This window comes from Impatiens glandulifera, chromosome 5 (genome assembly GCF_907164915.1).
Source record: "Impatiens glandulifera chromosome 5, dImpGla2.1, whole genome shotgun sequence".
In the NCBI taxonomy this organism is placed as follows: domain Eukaryota; kingdom Viridiplantae; phylum Streptophyta; class Magnoliopsida; order Ericales; family Balsaminaceae; genus Impatiens; species Impatiens glandulifera.
In genome coordinates, this window is record NC_061866.1 from 27,777,199 (window position 1) to 27,798,220 (window position 21,022).

The 21,022-nt window shown below is 31.4% G+C and overlaps 3 protein-coding genes across 3 annotated transcripts; 1 reads left to right on the forward strand and 2 right to left on the reverse strand.

The window, feature by feature from the left end:
• The first annotated feature begins 202 nt into the window (after positions 1-202).
• On the forward strand, positions 203-4,233 carry LOC124938799 (malate dehydrogenase [NADP], chloroplastic). The gene is made up of 14 exons (XM_047479306.1): positions 203-496; positions 593-686; positions 920-1,006; positions 1,224-1,308; positions 2,214-2,395; positions 2,493-2,563; positions 2,727-2,817; positions 2,910-2,984; positions 3,083-3,184; positions 3,263-3,385; positions 3,536-3,604; positions 3,671-3,739; positions 3,822-3,875; positions 3,953-4,233. The coding sequence occupies exons 1-14, from the start codon at positions 324-326 to the stop codon at positions 4,004-4,006; spliced, it is 1,329 nt and encodes a 442-aa protein (XP_047335262.1). The 5' UTR covers positions 203-323; the 3' UTR covers positions 4,007-4,233.
• Positions 4,234-4,856: 623 nt separating this feature from the next.
• On the reverse strand, positions 4,857-11,260 carry LOC124940601 (pentatricopeptide repeat-containing protein At3g60050-like). Its single transcript, XM_047481125.1, has 4 exons — positions 11,042-11,260; positions 6,630-8,511; positions 5,793-5,948; positions 4,857-5,341 (listed from the first exon to the last, which is right to left on the reverse strand). Exon 2 carries the CDS (start codon positions 8,248-8,250, stop codon positions 6,736-6,738), a length of 1,515 nt encoding a protein of 504 aa, XP_047337081.1. The 5' UTR covers positions 8,251-8,511; positions 11,042-11,260; the 3' UTR covers positions 4,857-5,341; positions 5,793-5,948; positions 6,630-6,735.
• A 1,924-nt stretch (positions 11,261-13,184) lies between these two features.
• Positions 13,185-16,791, reverse strand: LOC124939887 (zinc finger CCCH domain-containing protein 14-like). Its single transcript, XM_047480344.1, has 3 exons — positions 16,665-16,791; positions 15,334-15,394; positions 13,185-14,008 (listed from the first exon to the last, which is right to left on the reverse strand). The coding sequence occupies exons 1-3, from the start codon at positions 16,729-16,731 to the stop codon at positions 13,318-13,320; spliced, it is 819 nt and encodes a 272-aa protein (XP_047336300.1). The 5' UTR covers positions 16,732-16,791; the 3' UTR covers positions 13,185-13,317.
• Positions 16,792-21,022: the final 4,231 nt, after the last annotated feature.

Here is a 21,022-nt window from a genome sequence, read left to right on the forward strand (position 1 = left end):
AATAAAAAAACAAAATTAAATTAGCAAAACCTAGTTTCAAATGTAAATGGTATGAAACAAAATAACATAAAAAGGATAAATTTGAGTATGATTTATAAAGTGAAGGGTGAATTTAGAAAATAGGTTTGTAGGTGACGCCAAGTGTCATGAGGACGACCTTATAATACCAGTTTCACTCATCTGGAATAAAGTGAAGTGATCATCCAGTTATTCTTCTCTTCCCTTCTTCTTCTTCTTCTTCCTCCTCCATCATATCACCATTTCTCTTTCTCTGCAGCAGAATATTTCATCTCTTCTCCTTACGCTTTCTCTAACTAAGCAACATGGCGGCCATGACAGAGCTCTATGTTTCATACCCAAACACCACTCTTCACTCTCAATCGCAATTGCACTTCTCCTACTCATCCACCACTCATTTTTCCAAGCACCGCCGTATTTCTATTAGAACTCTTCCTCCCACGCGAAACAAACTAGTTTCATGTTCTATTGCTCCCAAGTAACTTTCCTCCTCTTCTTCTTCTTCTTCATCATCTGAAATTTGATTTAATATACTATTTAAGCTATTTGATTTCTGGGTTTGTTATCTCAACAGTCAGATCGAATCTCCACCTACTGTTCTTACTGATGACTCTAAGAAGAAGCCTGAATGCTATGGAGTCTTTTGCCTTACGTATGATTTAAAAGCTGTGAGTGTTTCAACCTTAAACATGTCGTATGAAGTATGCATGCACAACTCATTTTGTATCTATCATATTTCAATCTAGCTAATGTTTCTAATTTTTTGATGTTGATACATACATCATACATACATGCACGTTTAATGTTAAATCAAAATAATTATTTGTAATTCCTCTGTTATTTTTCTTCTTTCTCTAGATGCTGACCAGATTAATTTATCAACTTTGGGAAAAATTTGCAGGAAGATGAGACCAAATCTTGGAAGAAGTTGATCAATATTGCTGTTTCTGGTGCAGCTGGAATGATTTCTAATCATTTACTTTTTAAGGTAAAGGGTGTTGCATCATCTCCTGGTTTTAATGTCTGCTTGAAAAATCTAATGTTACCCATTCAAAGATTTGGCAAAATTTGGATGGATGGAGACATTATTGATTATACTATTAAAATATGTCAACATTCAAAAGAAACATGAATAGAAGCTGTTACAAATATTGCTAGGCAATTAACATTGGATGTACTTGCTGCTAATTCACTTTACTTGACAGCTTGCATCTGGTGAGGTCTTTGGGCCCGATCAACCTATTGCATTGAAACTGTTAGGCTCTGAAAGGTCACTCCAAGCTCTTGAAGGTAATCTTGGTTCTTGGATTCGGTAGTCAATTTGTTTGTTCTGAATATGGTCAAATACATTAATGCATAATTACCATAATAGTTAGATTATACTGATAGTTTGTAGAATATGATTATGAACCAAATGATATTTTTCAAAAACATGTCAAATAAGTCCTTAAACTTGAGCTGAAGATCGTTCCTTCAACTTATAACATATAACAAGTCCTTGAAATATTGAAAAATTGACAAAATAGGCCCATTATTAACCTGCCATTGTGGAAATTATTTAGGTAATAAACATGCCATAAGAATTAGTTGACAATCCTTGAAAAATGTAAGCTAAGAAAGCATTAAAACAATAATATATATGAAGAACATAAACTCTATTTTGTTTAAAGCCTTGTTTAATGGGTTATTTGAGATTATTTTCAAATAACCCACTATCCAATCAACAAATAATCTAATCTTCAACCAAAATACCTTCTATTTTTTTTAAGTAGATTTTTTCATTATATATTTATATCCCTAATATCTTTTTACCCAAAGAACCTAATATTTTATAACTTACATCAAACGTTATTCAAATAATCCCAGATCAAACAAGGTGACTTCAGCTGTTCCCAAAGAAAACATGTGTCAATGATGGTCAACATTAAACTTCTTTTATCCACAACTCTTAAAAGCTACTGTTTTAGCCTCTTTATTGGACATCACATTTATCTGTATATTGGACATTCAGGTATTGTAATTGGAAAAGTTATGAAAATCTTCCATTTGCCTTGGGACGATATTTCCTTTGTTGATTTTCTCCTAGTGACTTGATTGTTTGACATACCACCAAAGATGGACTTCTATAAATATCCACAATGACAACTTTTGGTCTTTGCAATCAATCACCTGATGTAAGATTCATGCACATACAGGAGTTGCTATGGAACTAGAGGATTCATTGTTTCCTTTGTTGAGGGAAGTCAGCATTGGTATAGATCCTTATGATATATTCCAAGATGTAGAATGGGCACTTCTAATTGGCGCCAAACCTCGAGGTCCTGGATTGGAACGTGCCGATCTACTAGACATAAATGGGCAGATTTTTGCGGAACAGGTGCAATCTGATACTTCCTTTCTCTTAACCACGCGTACTATTCAATATACACATATTTGGAGAAACATTCTGAAATTTTATTCTACTTTTGATGTAGGGAAAAGCTTTAAATGCGGTAGCATCACGCAATGTGAAAGTGATGGTGGTGGGAAACCCCTGCAACACCAAGTAACTACTATTATTTAATCTTATTTCTATCATAGATGTGACCATCATTGACTATGGTTTCAATGAAATTTCCATTTTTTAAAAAATAAATACATTTTGTTAATTTATTCTACTCTTTTATTTCATAGACAGGATTGATAATTTTGTTTTTATTTTTTTACAGTACATTAATTTGTATGAAAAATGCTCCAAATATACCTGCAAAGAACTTCCATGCTCTCACCAGATTAGATGAGAACAGAGCAAAATGCCAGGTGCCTATAATATGAAGGATTTTTTCTTGTTTTGGTTTCAGTTCCATGGTATGTTAATTTTTTCTGAACAATCCAATGTTTGCGGATGATAGTTGGCCCTCAAGGCAGGTGTTTTCTACGACAAAGTATCAAATATGACCATTTGGGGAAACCACTCAACCACTCAGGTCATTTGAAATCATTAATTTGCTTGGAAATTTGATTAGCTTAAAATTTTATTTCAATTTAAAATATGTTGGGAACATTTCCCCCCAAAATATTCCAGGTTCCGGATTTTTTAAATGCTAGAATACTTGGCGTACCTGTAAAAGAGATTATCAAGGACACAAAATGGCTGGAGGAAGAGTTCACTGAAAAGGTTCAGAAGGTAAGCAAAAAGTTGAAACAAACATTATATGATAGACTCATAGACATGACTAAACAACTTGGGGGGTTTAAACTGTAGAGAGGAGGAGTTCTTATTCAGAAATGGGGAAGATCTTCTGCTGCATCCACAGCTGTGTCGATTGTTGATGCTATAAAGTCTCTCATAACTCCAACACCAGAGGGCGATTGGTTTTCTTCTGGGGTGAGTTCATTTTCACTTAAAATGTCGCTATGTCTCAAGTTCGATTCCCACTCAAAGAACATTCATTAAAGTTTGAGGGTCATTATGGTTGAACGATGTTCTTTGGTTTCTACATTTTTACTGCTAACCAATATTTTTTCAATGTTGCAGGTTTATACTAATGGAAACCCATATGGTATATCTGAGGGCCTGGTTTTCAGCATGCCATGCCAATCAAAGGTATATTAGTTATTGATTATATTCCTCGACTAAGTCCTACTAAAAAAATATCTGATATATGTTTAGGGGGACGGAGATTATGAATTTGTGAAAAATGTAATATTTGATGACTACCTTCGTCAGCGAATTGCCAAGGTTTGCATACTTAATTTTGAGCACCATTCCATTTACAAAAGATACATATTTTTGTCAGAATATTACATTTACGAGTTTGCAGACTGAAGCTGAGCTAATGGCGGAGAAAAGATGTGTGGCGCATCTCACCGGAGAGGTAAATTGTCAAATCAGGTGCATTTGTTATTGGGAATTTTTATAGTTTGTGTTAATAAATGAGGAAAATATGTGTAGGGTATTGCTGTGTGTGATCTACCTGGGGATACTATGCTTCCAGGAGAAATGTAAGTGTTTCCAGTACACAAAATTGCATTTAAAGATGGTTACAGATTTTATCCAGGTATGTAGAGTTTCTCTTATTGGAATATCTTCTTCTGCCATAGAAGAAGAAAATGTAATTTATATGAGGAACAGTTTATTTCTATTTATGTTATCAAATGCATTATTGTTGTACACTAAAAAGACAAGCTTACAAACGTATGCCTTCCAATAAATGGACACGAATGTTATGATGATATCGGGTTGTTGTGTTAGCAGCTAGATGCCAACTCGGGTTGGATTAACCTTTCTTCTTTTTTAACCGTTAAAATGTCCAATTGTTTGAACTGTCGGATCTTCTAGAGAATGTTATGATGATATCGGGTTGTTGTGTTAGCAGCTAGATGCCAACTCGGGTTGGATTAACCTTTCTTCTTTTTGAACCGTTAAAATGTCCAATTGTTTGAACTGTCGGATCTTCTAGAACTGGTATAAATTTTTTGGATGCATCGTGCATAAAGCGAAATTTTTTAAAAAATTCTTCTTTAACATTATTCTGAATTTTATTGGGAAAAAAAATAAAGAAATTTCAAGACTTTTTTTTTGTTGCTAAAACTAGACTTTGGTACTAGAAAGGAATTGCTAGAAAATAATAAAAATGGCAGGAATTCAATGCTATACAGTTATTAATCCAATAATTACTTTAATGGAGATTTGGTTGGAGTAGATGAAATTTTTAGGTAAAAAATTGATGAAAAAAGGGATTTTTTTAATAAACTTTTAAATCTATGTTAAAAAAATATTTAATCAGTTTTGATTTTTAACCAAAGAACTTTTTATTTATAGCAAATACAAATGTAAAAGAAATGAACAAGTAGAGGAGAAAAAAGAGACCAACTTTATTTCACAGCTTTACAATACTAATATTTATACCCTAAAAAGAATCCAATTACACTTTTCAACTCACCAAAATACCCTAACTAACCTACAGTAGTTGTATCAAATGCCTTCCATCATACATCACTCTACTTTTGCAAAACCAGTGAAATTGCGGTTGAGGTAAATTATGGTGTTTCCGAACTTCAGAAGATAAGTTCAAGTTGCGAATAGTTACCTCCTCCATGTAAACTTATTATTCCAAATCACCATTTAAGAAAGAAATTTATTGTGAAATGGTAAGAGATTGCTGGCTACAAGTCAAATTAGTTGATCAATTTTTTCGTCACAACACCTAGACAAAACCACTGAAGAAGAGAACGATTGCAGCTTGTTGTTGGTTCCAATAGGAGCGATGAAGGACAAAAGTCTCTTTTGCCCTTGCTTCCTTAATGACAAATCTCTTTTTAGTTGGACTGGCCTGTTCACCTGAGCAATCAAAAAAGAAGGGCATGTAATGTTTGTTTGATTACTTAAAAAAATTGAAATGAATGTATATCTTTTTTTTTTTGGAAGTTTCAATTTCATCAAATCTCAATGTAATTGTAATTCTATGATTTCTTCAAACATATGAATATGAATTGAAAATCATTTCCCTTTCAATTTCTAATAAAATTCAAATTTAAATCGCATCCAAACATTTGTTTAAGATGAAAATATGGCTCAAGCTTTATCAGAACTTTTATAAGCTACATAAAATGAGGCATTTGTATTCTAAATCTCGATCTGGGGTGAGCATTTGAGATTACCAAATTCATTTATTCCTGATTGTACTTTGGATTGGGTAATTAATATCAAGATTATATGAAACCCTAAATGAGTAATAGAGAATCATGATGATATATTTGAGATGAGAAGAGAAGGCAAGTTACTCACTCACCTGGGTAATTCAATGGTAAGAGGCTTGGACTAAGGAGTTTTCTATTCTCATGTCTCACGACTCTCACTGAAAGAACCATATTGAAGTGGAGTCATTGCGGTAGGTTGTTGGTGCTACCCTCCTCCTCGAGGTGTGCAAAACGATGGCTAGAACACCCTGATTACAAAAAAAAAACAAGTGAGGGACGTTTACAAGCTCAAAGGTGGCCGGAATGATGTCACAACTAAAATAAGGTCCAAATATATGTTCATGGTATCATGACGAATAGGTAAATGTAACAGTTGAAATATTACTCATTTGCATCTTTAGGTGATCATCTTTAGAAGAGGGTCCATGTATATCTTTAGTGATCCTAGTCAATAGAAATTGCAGGATCATTAACTTCTATTATACTAAGATCATGTGAAATAGAGGGTTTTGTTGGAGCTATAATATCATCAAAGTCCCACAAGTTTCCTAAACCTGCCTCATGCAAAAATTAAAGACCATGTCAATTTTTGTTTTGTACAAAAAGATGTTCACAAATAAATGGGACATTGATGGTGTAAATAATTCACTTTTTCATCAAACAAAGTTCCTCTAGGCGAAAATTCTTACAGTATGTCTACCTGGAAATGTAGAGGAAACTGTCTTTAACATATAAGAGTAAAATAAGGAAGCAATTCATTGTAAAACGTGTGAATAAGTTCTTTAAGAAAAGTTGGGAAATCAAACCAGGAGAGAAAGTTGTTGAAACATACGCAAACAAAGAAAAATATACATCATTTTAGTTTTGAGATACATGGTTCATAATGAGCAAAAGACAATCAATCCAGAAATGACATGAGTTGAACTTACTTGAGAATTGGAATTCTGTAATGAACCAGGCAATAAGGGCATATTACCAACTGCTTCATGCCAATCCAATTAATTTTAGCATCTCCTGAAAACTCTTATAACTGCTTCAATATCTCCCATATCCCTTTAACTTTGGAAGGAGGTGAATATACTTCCCTTTCTCCACCATTTGTCTTATTATATGATGAGCTTCCGAAAGTTTTCCAGCATTGCGCAGGTTATTAACTAAAGTGCTGTATACAAAAAAGTTCGGATTACAGCCCCTACTTTCCATCTCTTTTAGCATCAAACATGCTTCATCAAACTTTCCTTCCATACAAAGCCCACGAATCATTGAATTGTAAGTGAACGCATTAGGCATCTTTCCATTCAGTATCATCTCGTCAAAAAGACCTTGAGCTTTTTCAAGATCACCAGCTGCAATATATCCTGTGATCATCACAGTATAACAAACGACATCAGGCACACAACCATGTCTAATCATCTCCTCAAAAAAATATACGCAAGCATCCATGTTTCCTGCTCGGCTGAGACCAACTATTAATGTTGTGAAGTGAAGAACACACGGATTTACACCCACTTCCTTCATGTGATTCAAAAGGTTGAGTGCCGCCAGCGGTTTGTCCCCTTTTCCAAGAACATGGAGAAGGAGGTTAAACGTAAAGAAATCTGCTTCAAAACCATTACTACTCATTTCATCTAAGAATCTATTAAATTGATTTAGTTTTCCCAATCTATACTTTGTCCACATAAGAATGTTGTAGGTCAGAGTATCAGCAGAATGGCGGTGAGTTAGCATCAGTTCATATACCCACTCAATCAACTTATAGTGCTTTAGAACTAGTAAGCAATGTAAAATTGCATTGAATGAATGTTTGAATGGCCTATAACTAAATGCCTTCGATTTTATAAACCTTTCTACTACTTTTTTGGCTAATCCCGCCTCCCCAGAACTACATATCAAAATATTAAATGTTCTTGCAGTAGCCGGGAATCCATTCTCAACCATCTCATCCACAAGTCTCCACATAGCCTTAAATTGTTCAGCATCTGCAAAGATCTTCATTATTAAATGATATGTGTTAGATGTATGTGTGTAGTGCTCTTGTTGACCAGACCATACAAAAAACTTGTACGCCAATTTCGCACAACGTTCTTTATTGACATAATCTACAGATTTTTGAATTTCTAACAGAACTCTCCTAACAAGAAATCCAGAAACCTTCAAGTTCAGTTCACTTAAAGCTTCCTTTGTATCAAATCCTGGGCCATCTCGCCGTAGAATATTTAGTACCCTTTTAGCATCAAAACTTGTATGTTCAATAAATATCTGTCTTGCGAAAGTATTCCCATGTATATGGCTTGCATCAAAATTTTCAACTCGAGAACAGTCATGCGATTCATCCAGATCAAGTGTCCCATCTGTATACCTAGAATCTGTAATTTGCCGTGTCCAACCCTCAATCAAATATTCATCAATAGACACATATTCATCATTTGAACCATTTTTGTGATAGACACGGATGCTTAACGAACTAGTTGAACTGCAAAAACGAGAAAGCCCTTTGACTAACTTTTGGAAAAATGGGCCAATGTAGTACATTGTGAGGGCAACCAGCATAATAGGTTGTCTACTCTAAGGTAGAACGCCATTACACCATTTGAATTCCAGAAGTAATCGTGCCACCACTCAAACCCCTCAAAGAATGTCCTCAATAAGTTAGTCAGATAAGACATTCGGAAAAGCTTTTATTGTTATTCATAAGACCAAAACACCTCAATTCACTAAAACTTGCCATCAAAGAACCAGAACCACCCACCACCACCTCTTTTGAAACAAATCAATCAAATACGAGGAGATTTTTAATCTCATTCCAAACACCTGGAAACAAATTCACACCATTAGAGTAAAGAAAACCCATCAAACAATCAAGTCATTCAACCATGCTGGTCCCAATACATGTATAAATCAAAACTATTCAGGTCGCACTAGACAGAAGAAATAGTGCATGAAAGGAGAACATAATCAACTTGTAACGTCTTTTAATACCCTCCAAACGTCTCAAAGCAAAAATGGAAATCGCAATTAGAGGAGTCTTGAAGACAACTTATTTAGAGTCACCGCCACAGTTTGCTATTCAAGAAACCGGGAAAGAAAAGAAAGTAATATATTTATCTTACGTAACCAGAGATTTGAGATTATTGTTTGGTTAAGGACCTCAGTCCCCCCACATGCCCTTTGGAAAAGGGTCTCTAATTCAAGTTTTGGGCTAAATACATGTAATATTTACATTTTCGTTTTATTATCTATCTATTTAAATGGTCTTTCGTCTTTTCTAGAGAAATGAGAGAAAATAAATAAAATGGAGTGGAATTGAGCCCAATGAGCTTCGGAATCAAGAATGGGAAAGAGGCCCAATTGGCCTACAAATGATAGATGAAATTCAAAGAATAAAGGCTAACATGTACTCCAAATGAGTGATGTCTTTGATGACCTTCAAATCTTCTTATAAGATGGCAATCCAATGCTCCTCAATGATGAAGAGGTTCTCCCAAGCTTATGAGGAAGATGCTAGACATAAGGATTTGTCTCATGTGATCTAGGCATGCGATGCTAAATACACTATTCAAATAATTTCTCAATCCCAAGTCTAGTTCTCTAAGCAAGGCTTGAAGAAATGTTCATCATAATAATAACAAAACATAAAGATAGTAATAATATCAAATGCAGTCATAAAGAAGCAAGCATATCATCAATTGCAATTCATGTTCTAAATCAATCATGCATAACAAATTAGAACACCTAATCAATTAAGCATACCTAGACTCAATCTAGCCATGCCATATCATGGATAATCATCAACTAAAGCTCAACACATGAATCATCATCACTTTATCAAGGCAAAGCATATAAACTCAATCATCAAAGCATCATATCAAGTTCATACACTAATGAAAATCAAGCACATTTATGGCATAAAGATCACTCATCACATCATAGCATGCATTCACATTCATCATATTATCAACATAATCTCATCCTAACATGTAAGCACCTTCATTTTAATCAATCCATTTTCTTATTTGAATTTCACTTGGACTCAAATCAACTCAATTCCAAAAGAAAAGAAGTTAGGAAAACCAAGTGTGGTCAAGTGGCTGTTATTTGCTTTCAGAATCCTAAATCTTGACACAATGCAAAACTTAATAATTGAATCCTAAAACATGCATCAAGAACCAAATTTACTTTATTTATTTTTAGGAAATCAAGGTGCTAAAACCCTATTTGAAACCGAGATATTTTAGAAATTTAGAAGACCAGTTTTCAACCTCAACTTTCAAAACATTTTCCCCACAAATGGCTTTAGCAAATGACCCCAAGAAATGATTACACTTAACTTGATGTCTAAACTATCAACTGGTAGATTTTCATATCAAAACAAGTTGATTTGATTAGGTTTTGATTTTTTACGAAATAGAAGCGCAGGCTGGACGGTATAGGCAGACAGCAGGGGAACTCAACTGTTTTGATGAGTTTGAGTGCCATACTATGTCCAAATGCAAAAATAGTTGTCATCGCCTAATTATAAACACTTTAAATAGGATTAGGACCACCAAATCTCAGGTCTACATCAAGTTAAGAACTAAATTCAAATGTAGAAATTAAAATACAAATCAAGGCATAAACTATTTTCTAAAAATATGATTGCGCACTTTCTAAAATAAACTGGTTTGAGCCTCAAGATCAATCCCAATGTAAATACTCAAAAAATGAGTTGTACAGACCAGATTTTTCAAGCAACCATCATTCAATCTGAGGTTGCACTTTTCAGCTTGTTTCGAAGTTATCACAACAAAAACAGATTGAACAGATTTCAAATTCTGTGACACATTTATTTTTCAGCAAATTGAATCTCAATCCATCTAGATATCATGCAACTGACTCCCACACACTACTAGATAACACCTTGAATTACACTTTGGAAAAATAGCAAATCATTTGAACAAGTAAATCATGAGTTATAATCAAATCCCTAAATAAATTTGAAAAATCTATTTCGACACATTCAACCATGTCAACTCAAAATAGATCTAGATCATGAAACTATTTCAATCCAGCCCTCTAGACTCATTGTTCCTAAGCCATTAAATCATGCATTCAAAGCAACTCTTAAGCCAGACATTCATGAAAATCACAGGATCTCAAGTCATCTTCAATTCATAGTTACTAAACTCTAGACTCTTAACTAATTTCTAAATCCCTTTGCAATCATATGTAGACACCAACATTAGCAATAATAACAAATAAAACACAATTTTCAACAAGTCTATTTATTTAATTTCTTCCATTCATATCAACATTGAATTTCTATACTAGATTACATCGTAGAGTTTTCACCTAGAGAGATTACCTCAGCTGAAGAAAATTCGGGGGATAGTCAATCAATCGTCCACTTCCTCCCGCTTGAAGCGTTCTACCGGCAGCAATGGCGGCTAATGAAGCTCCTCCTCTCTCGATCTTTAGCTCTCAGGTGTGTATAGTCGAAAAGTAGAGGATCGTAGCCGTTCTATAGGGTAGAAACCGGCCAGCCGCAAAATCAACACCCGTTTTCCGTCTTCTTCTTTCTTCTGTAGCCGAGGCCCCTTTTCTTTCTGATTCTTTTTTTTCTTTTTCTTATTCTTCTTCAGCCCAAAACCAACATGGGCCATCTTTGGTTTTTTGTTTTAACAACCTAGACAAACATAAAAGAAACAAATTCTTAAAAATAAATTATATTTGTTTGGTTTCAATTTATTTTATAAAACTTTATTTAACTAATTAATCCATTATAATTTTGTGCAATAAATATATTTTATTAGTTATTATTATATTTTATTTTATAAAATAAATATTATAAAAAATATGAGTAATGATAGAGAGCGGAAAAAAATGATAAGAAAGTCTAAGGAAATGACGTGTCATTTCGCTTTGAAAATTTAATAGGAGAAAGAATTTTCAGATTTTTCAAATCATCATTTTTTTCCGTTCTCTATCATTACTCAAAAAATATATGTATTTTTTAAATGTAGAAAACTAATATAACACCCTAAAAATTATAACTTTCATTTAAGTCGTTTTAAGGTAAAATTGATCGGCGATATGTGTTCTTTAAAAACAATCCTTTATCACTCGAATTATCTTGATACCAAATTATCTAATATTATTTTATTAAATGATAACGAGTAAAAAAAAAATTAATTAAAATAAGACAAATCTTATTTCAACAATATAACATGAAAATGAACATTTACAAAATCATTTGCAATAATTACCATACTTCAACAAAATTAGTTTGAAAACAAAGAAAAAATAGACTAAAAAAGTCTAGCAATCATGGTGACAACATTAATATCGATACAAAGGATCAATTTCTAAAATTGTTGGGGAAACCTCTCCAAGCCTCCAAGGTCCTAAAAAAAATATATAACATCATTCATTCAATTATTTAAATTATTCTTTTAAAAGATTAAAAAATATTTTTTTTTCATACAAAAATACTCTTTTATATAACTTATAATATATTTATTAATATTAAAAAGTTTTTATGTTATATTCATATTTTTATTTATTATAATTAACTATTTTTTTTTATATAAAATTATTATATACTTATTTTTTTTATTATTATTTTTTAATAATACAAAAACGATAATATAAAAACACTTTACAAAACACATTTTTTAATATAAGTAATTATAGGAGATCATTGTTATCTATAGCTATCTCTCGAACAATAAATAACTTTGAATTTCAAGATTTTTGACATATTTGTAATTAAATTAAAATAGAAGGGTAAGTACAAAAAACATGATATATATATATATATATTTAAATAATCGTTCATCTGCATAGCATGGTTATTTAAAAAAAAAATCGCTTGGAATATCCCGAAACCGAATTAGGCCTAAGTATGAATTAAGGATGTCCTTTCAAACTTCAATAACATTTCTTCAAGTCTTAGAAAAGAACTTTGCATTTCTTTCTTTCTTTCCTAATCTAGTATTATTCATTTAATCAATTATATATTCTTTTAAAAATAATTAATGAATAAAAATACTTAATTATATATATATAAGTAATATTTTTTAAATAAACTCTATTTGAACAATTAAACAGTTATTTTAAAATAAAATCGTAATGACAGTTATCTGGCTTGATCCACTGAGCAATATAAATTGAATTCGATAAATCATGAAGAAAAATAATGTTGTATTCATTCTAGTTGCAAAGGTCATTAATCTATAAAACCATATAAAATAAGGCCATGTATAAAAACAAAAGGTGTTGAGAAGAGGGTGAAACAACAAATAAGAATGAGAGAAACTGCTCAATTTATTTTCATAATAATACTATTTATATCTATTGTCCTTAAATCTCAACATTTTATAATAACACTATTTCATTCATTTCCAAAGGCTAAAACCCTTAATGCATTACCAAAATAAACCAAATTTTTAATAATTTAAAAAAAAAAGACTCAAGTATATAATTATTTAAATGAAGTAATAAGCTTATTAATCACAATCTAAATATATTAAGCAAGCTTAAAGACTCTTCTAAGTAATATGAAAAGGAGAAATCAAATCCTCCTAGATGAATTCATTGAATTGTATATTACCCCCAACAACATAAAAAAACTTCAAAAGCTTACCCTGTAGGTTGGCGAAGTTCATTCTCTCCATGAGCAAATTGACATCTTTCTCCGTAAGTGCATAACCCTCTCGCAAACTTCTCACACAGCTTCGTCTTAAGGTTTTCGGTCTTCCACTTCCCAACATTGTTGCGGTTGTTAGTACTATTATTACTAATACTATTACTATTACCCTGACCAGCTTTCAAAACGAGTTCCTCCACCATTGCGCTAGCATGTTTAATCCGATCAAAACTACCCTCGAGTTCAATATTCTTTTTATTAGGATCAGATTCATGATCCCTTATAGCAAGCCTGACGCCAGTCAATTTGCAGATCTCTTTCGAAATCACACCACCTTTTCCAATTACAGCTCCTGCAAGCGATGCATCTACACTGATCTTAGCTGTAGCCGATGCTCCAAAGTTAGACACTGGTTCGGCTCGTGTGGATCGGTTGCTTGAAATTGATCCCTTACCCAGTTCTAGTTCACCATGGGCAAAATGACATTTATACCCGAATTTGCATCCCTCGGCTGTGTTGAATTTTTTGCAGAGCTTTGTTTTGACAGTGGCGGTTGGAATGTCGGGTGTAGCAGAAATGGCAGGGAGATAAGGATCTCGGCTCATCTGGGTGGTGACTGCATTATAGCCACCAGGGACATAATGGAGAAAATGACATGATTCTCCAAATTGGCAGCCTGATGTGCTGCATCACAGAACAAGGATGAATCATCATCAGTATTATAACATAACCTTTTTATTATGAGGGGAATAACTGCATTTCATAAATAATTTAGATCACCATGTACAGAAAATCTTGTACCAAACAGAAAATAAAATCACTTTTAGTTTTAGCTTTGGCAATGGGATCATGTTTATGATAGATTATGACAAAATAACAATTTTCAAAATAGGCTCAATGAATATCTCAGTGATCCAGAAAAGAAAAAAACAAATACCAAATGAAGCAAAAAATGCACTGTAATATAAAATTAATCTTTGTACCAGATGAAGCAATACTATAATTTGGATCATGATCTAGAAAATAATATTCAAACCAAATGAAGCTCACATAATATTATAATCTCAATCATTCAAATCATCTCATTAACCAATCACTTCTTCAATCTCATCATTCAAATCATCAATCAAAATACTTACCCTACTTTATTCTCAATAAAGTTTTACAATATTAAATATTAAAGATATTTTGGTCTTTTTACCCAAATAAAAAGGCATTCAGGGCGCCTGTCTTTCTCAGAAAAATATAACTTTTTACATGAAACAAGTCTTTTTCCCCAAATAATCCTATATAAAACAAGCTCTTAGTTTCATGCAGATGAAACTGTCAGTGAAGTGCAGTTGAAAATATAACATGCAGGAAAAAGAAGACAGACAGATCCAATTTTGATGTTAAAAAATGCATACCCGCAATGAGTATAACAAATAGTTCTTTCCATTCTTCATTCACTTCAAACAGAAGACATAAACCACTAGGAACTATCATTAAACAATATATCATACTGCACAATCACCCCCAAGATCTTAATTCATTCAGTTTGTCAAATTTAGAGGATTGATGAGATTCGTTACAAAACTGATTATTAAAAAAAATACATTTAAACAATTCATTTTTTCATTTTATTTAGTATAAACGTTTTGTAAAAAATCGCAATCAAAATGTCAAATATAAGAAGACCCAAGTGTAGTGTGGAAAATCAATCGAAAGTCATCCAAAGGTGCATTAAGTTATCACCAAATGACAATATGGAAAACTAGTAATTTTTCATAGTAGTTATTGTTTAATGTAAATGTGTTCTAAGAATGCATTTTGTATCAGATTCATGGCTGGTTGGGATGTGCATGTTCAGATCTCATCGCTTAACTAGCTAGTTAAGAGCATCAACTAACTTCTAAAGTCAACTTTTGTATATATATTCTTGCTTCATAAAATTACTGCCAGAATTAGTCAAGATTTTTCTGTACAAGATTAATCCAGCAAATTTATGTTGCACAAGTTAAGATTACAACCTGAAAAACTTCATACAAGGCTTTGATTTGCATCCTATACCAGTTCCATAGTACTCCATTTCTGTTGCAAACAATTAATTCCTTTCTTTCAGTTAAAAGTTCAAATATAATAAATTGTTTATCAGAATACTTGTGTGAAATTATCCGCAACATTAAACCACTAATCACATATGTGTGAATTAGAAAATCATTCTTTTTACATTCACATATTCAGCAAATAGATTAAATACAGGGACTTTATGAAACATTTTTTTACAGATTTACCATGTATGTTTAATTTTAAAATGTTACCACGTTATCATCACAAACATATGCCAACGAAATTCACTAAGAAAGTGATTGCCTAAAATGCACAAAAGATTGAACAACCGACCAAACTAAAACACGAAATTGCTATGACTAATTTGATAAGTTACACCATATCAAACTAAAATATGGGTACACACAATTCGCTAACCAGGGTAATGTCTATAATTTGCAGATATCCCATTGTGTTTATCATCAAGAAGGTTTTCATAGGACACCTCACTTCCAGATGATTTAACAGAAAGACAGAGAAATGGAATGTGGGGGTATATTTGGTCCTTAAGAATGGCACTGAAGTGTTCAAAGGACCTTCCAGCAATTTTTAATTATACATTCTCTACAATGTTAAAATGATGATAGAAGATTGGCAAAAAATATGTATAAACAGTGTATTAATTTCTCTCTTCTCTGTCTTTCCACTTCTCAATTCTTCAGTCCTAATCCTCTCACTATCTCAAACATCTTTTCCCCTGCATCTTCCTATCATTCTTTCATGTCTCAGAGACAGTCAGCTTAGTATTATTATTCCTATTCCAGCTGGATTGAAAGACTATAATATCATCAATGGCATGCTAAATGATCAAGAATCAAGATCAGTCAAGAACCTCTCAAGAGGCTTGATTCTTGATCATTTAACAATTGATGATATTATAGTCTTTACCAGCAAAATATATTTATTATTCACCTTAAAAAGAAGAAGAAGCTGGCATCTAAAATAATCAACTTCTTAAAATTCAATTGAATATTTCGAATAAGGAATACATAAACAGCTGCAGTGTAAGTTCTGGAAAAAACAAATCTTCAAAGAATAGTAGATATGATACATTTCAGTGACAAAATTCAAGGCTAAAAGAATCGTATCATAAAAGGTAGAAACCAAACCCATATAAAGAATCGTATCATAAGGTAGAAACCAAACCAAACCAAACCAAACCCATATAAAGAATCGTATCATAAGGTAGAAACCAAACCAAACCAAACCAAAACAGATGACAAATCAATTGAAGTAAAAGTTAAGAACAAACCTGACTTAGATTTCTTAAATCCGCCATTGAGAACGTCCAGGTTCCGTCTCTTTCGTCCGGTCTCCATTGAAACAAAGTTCGTATACACCTAATGTGGCTGATCTACTACTAGCTTAGAGAGCAGTGAATCACCTGAATGTAACATGAACACATGCAGAGAAGAAGAAGGAGGAGGAATCCATGGTAAAGGAAAAAATAAGGGTTTTTTGGTTTTTGTTTGCTTTTTTATAGACCAGAAAGTACGGAACCTGTTAGCGGGTCGTTTTCATAAAATATAAAATTATTATTCAATACTGGGCCCATTTCAAAACGCCCAGATATTTGGGTCTGGCTCATTTTTATAATATATATTTACTTTTAAAATGTTTAATTTATTAATAGGACTTTATTTATTTAAAAAATTGTTGAAGGTGGGTGATTTTGACGAAAATGTTTTATTTTATTTTTAAATAAATTTAGAGAGTATTAATATATAATGATAAAATATATATTTTTAAAATAAATAAAAAGTGTTTTAATATTTTTTTTATTAATAAATTTAGTAATTTGATTTATTAAAGATAATTCGTGATATTTAATGTAACGGTCAAACAGTTCAAAATGAATGATTTCATTTTGGTAATTTTCTAAATTCAAAGTTTTATAAGTTGAATTAATTAAATTCAATTTTTTCTCGCTATGCTTCTATTTTCCTTTTACTTAAGTAAATTCGAACTTTTCTAATGGTTGAAGGCTAGGACTTAGAATGATGAAAGTTGTTTGAATTTTATATAAACAGGATATCATGTAAAATAAAAAAGTATTTCCTTGATGGATTACCATTCTATTACGTGGGATGAAATAGCTATTAGGTTTGCGCCAACCGATATATCTGAAGTACTTCTAGATATAGTTAGAGATTTGACTACTTGGACGAGCTGAATAAATATAATTTGGAGAGGCTTGTACGACATCTGAAAGCTATTACACATCGATTAGGATAATTAGAACTCCTAATGTATAATTTTCAATGGTTTAAAAAGACTCTTACTTTCACTTCATAATGATTTTTTTAAACTTAACCAATCAAATTTTTGGTGGTGTAATTGATATCTTTAATATCTACATTAAATCATTCTCATTCATTTTATTTATTAGTTTATTTATTTATTAGTTTATTTATACACGAAAAATTATTCAATAAAATTACTGTACAAACTTATTTATTGAATCAATATTTATTCATTTTTTTATTAGTCACATTACTCTAATCACAATTCTTTTAACATTATTAAGTAAACATGCAAGTGAAAAAAATAGTAAATAATATATATATTCTTTAGTAAGTAAATTAATATTTATTTTATTAGGTTAATCATTTATAAAATTAACACATAATATTTAATATTTTGGGTCTATGAAATTAGCTTTAATCACATTCAGTTGACTCATTATTCTTTAACGAAATACAGGTACATGGAATTTAAAATTTTCATTTCTATTTTATTTTAACAAGGATCATGGTGCATTATTTATTTAAAGGAAAATATACCGTACATAAGCAGAAACAAACAAAAGGGATAGAAATTCCCATGAAAATTCCTTTAGCCCATTGATATATTAATTTTCCTACAAAATATTGTAGAGGAGAGAGAAAAAAAAAGAAAGATAATGTTCATGTCTAAAGAAAATGTCGTGTTATTATTTTTATTTTTGTTGGTATTATTTTAAAGTTAAAGTATTAAAAAAAAAAGAAGTTAATTTTATTCTTAAAATCTTAAGATTTTATAATAATTAAAAAAAGTTTAATAAATCAATTTTAATAAACTTTTAAACTAATTATATTTTTACGATTTTAAATTTATAATAATAAAATATTACGAGTTTATAAATTATTTAATTTAAAAAAATTATATAAATAAAATAATTATTTTTCAAATTAATTAATTACGAAACGTCGACATAGTCACGTAACACTCTCAACTAAGGATGACAATGAGGCAGATCGGGGCGGAGAATGCGTTTATCATCCCCGTCCCGTTCTACTTTGGAGATTGTTTTTACTTGCATCACACCCGTTCGGTTTCGAATAATTTCCGCGAGGTAATGTCATACCAAAATATTTTAAAAGTATTTATTTTAAGAATACAATTATATAAAAGGGGTTTTTTAATATTATATATTGTAATATATTCAAAATTTATATTATTAAAAAAAAAACTTAAAACTCTAATAAAATATGAAGAATAAATTAATAGATTGATGATGTTATATATTTAATTGTGTTTATTATGGTACAAGCAAAATTTGGGTGAAATTTATCATTTTTGCCCATTATTCTAGTCTAGCGACAATAAGAGATGAATATCCCCAGCCTCTTTGAGAAGTCCTAGGTTCAAGCCCGCCAGACGACAATCTACGCTTAATTAATTGGTTTAGTGTGTTTGCGGGCTATACTTAACCCTTTTAGCTACATTTTTTTAGTTCACTACTAATCAAATAGGAAAAAACTGCCCATAACAGGACAATTCAATTTAAAAACTACTAGACAGATTATAATTGCATTTCCTACTCTTAATGAAGACTGCCTAATGAGCGGAACATTAGTGAGTTAAAGAAATTTATTCCTATAATAACGTAAATAATTGTATATACAATATTGTCTAATTAGAAAATTGTAGTAAATATAATAATACCAATAGAAGATCTTTGGTAGAGATGTCGTCAATTTGAGAATGTGATGAGACATGTAACATTCGAACTTGTCCACAAACCATCTATAACCCCCGAAAACCCCTTATCTTGAAAAAGCTTGAAATTCGAGAAATTTTAACATCGGTTTATATGTCAAAAATCTTTTTAAATAAAACATTATTTTAAAAGATTTTATAAAAATATCATAACCTTTTAAAATTAATCATAAAAATAATTAGTTTGAGTACAAATTTTAAAAACTATTTTAGATTTGAAGTAATCAAATTGAAATTTGATTTTAGAAATCTGAAACAGATTATTTATTTGAAAAAGTCGCCAATTGATTTTTAGTTTAAAATCAGTAAAAAATTACGTATACAAACATTTTTTAACTAGAGTTTTGTTTGGTTCATAATTTGGTGCTACTCGAGAAAGACTTTCACGCTTCATCCTCCGTACCCGTTTTAAAATCGGTCTCTACTTTATAAATCTTGGTTTTTGAAAATTGGTTGTATAACGTTTTATTTTAACCAATTATTCTTTCGGTCCTAGACATGCATACATTTTTGCCTATATAAAATTGTAACAACAGATACCTATAGTTGATGATGATGACTAGGGAGGAACGTACCTGAAGAACATCGGTTTTAAAGGCATTATGGTTTAAAAGATAAATCTCAAACAAGCCCTTATCAAAATTTATTTTTGTAAAAATATTCTAAATATATTTTGAAATCATTTTTTTTTATTTTTTTGGATTAAAAAAAATGTTTTAAGATAATAAAATTACAAAAATAATTTTGGAATATTAAAATTGCAACCAAACGGACATGGGTACTCGTATACCCGATACCTATGGGTACCTAATGGTCAGGTTCGGGTATATTAAATCGGGTTCGGGGTCAGGGTCAGGTATGGGGAGAGATAGATGGTACCCGATCGGGTTCGGGGATGGGGAGTATTTAAAACCCAAACCCGATACCCATTTATTTTAATATTTAAAATAAAATACTCTTTTAATTAAGGAATAAGTTTACGTTTCACATGCTCAATCATGACAAATATCATAATAAATACATCATTTATTTTGTTTATCCACACTCCACTCAACTTTATTTTTTTAATATTCGCAATAAGATTTTTTTATCTCTAATATGTTATTAATCTCAATTTTCAGTTTTTCTTAATAAAAAATGTTATTTCTTTCTTCCCATCTTCATTTTCAAAAAACTTATTCATCTCTTCTCATTTTTTATCTTCAAAATCTCTTTAACTTTTCTTCAACCTTCATTCTAATTTTTTTCAATTTATTTTTGAGAATTAAAGAAGAACTATAATGACACTCCACAGCCACGATCCCCGCTTAAAGTCTAAGTTTTTCTTCAGTTATACTAACAACAAAGTTGTTATCTCTTCCAAATCCACTATATATGTAAGTTATGTTATTTTTTCATCAACATTTTTAAAGTTATGTTTTTTCTTTGATATCTACAATCATATAAATATTTAATCGGGTAATAGGGTACTCAATAAATTGGGGATAGGGATAAAAATGGAGATATCCGTGGGGTTCAGGATCGGGTAATAAAATAGAAATCGGGTTAAGGGACATGTACTTTACTACCCGACGGGTAGGGTACCCGTTGTCATCCCTACCGATGTCCTCGGTCCTAAGTGCGATTTTC

Bases quoted from the DNA above. Each gene is read 5' to 3' on its own strand.
- LOC124938799 (XM_047479306.1), top strand. From the start codon at position 324: ATGGCGGCCATGACAGAGCTCTATGTTTCATACCCAAACACCACTCTT. The intron at 2,818-2,909 runs GTGCCTATAATA...TGCGGATGATAG, and splicing joins AGAACAGAGCAAAATGCCAG to TTGGCCCTCAAGGCAGGTGT. The intron at 2,985-3,082 runs GTCATTTGAAAT...AAAATATTCCAG, and splicing joins GAAACCACTCAACCACTCAG to GTTCCGGATTTTTTAAATGC.
- LOC124940601 (XM_047481125.1), bottom strand. From the start codon at position 8,250: ATGCTGGTTGCCCTCACAATGTACTACATTGGCCCATTTTTCCAAAAG.
- LOC124939887 (XM_047480344.1), bottom strand. From the start codon at position 16,731: ATGGAGACCGGACGAAAGAGACGGAACCTGGACGTTCTCAATGGCGGA. The intron at 15,395-16,664 runs GTTTGTTCTTAA...TGTTTGCAACAG, and splicing joins ATTTAAGAAATCTAAGTCAG to AAATGGAGTACTATGGAACT. The intron at 14,009-15,333 runs GTTGTAATCTTA...TCTGTGATGCAG, and splicing joins CCTTGTATGAAGTTTTTCAG to CACATCAGGCTGCCAATTTG.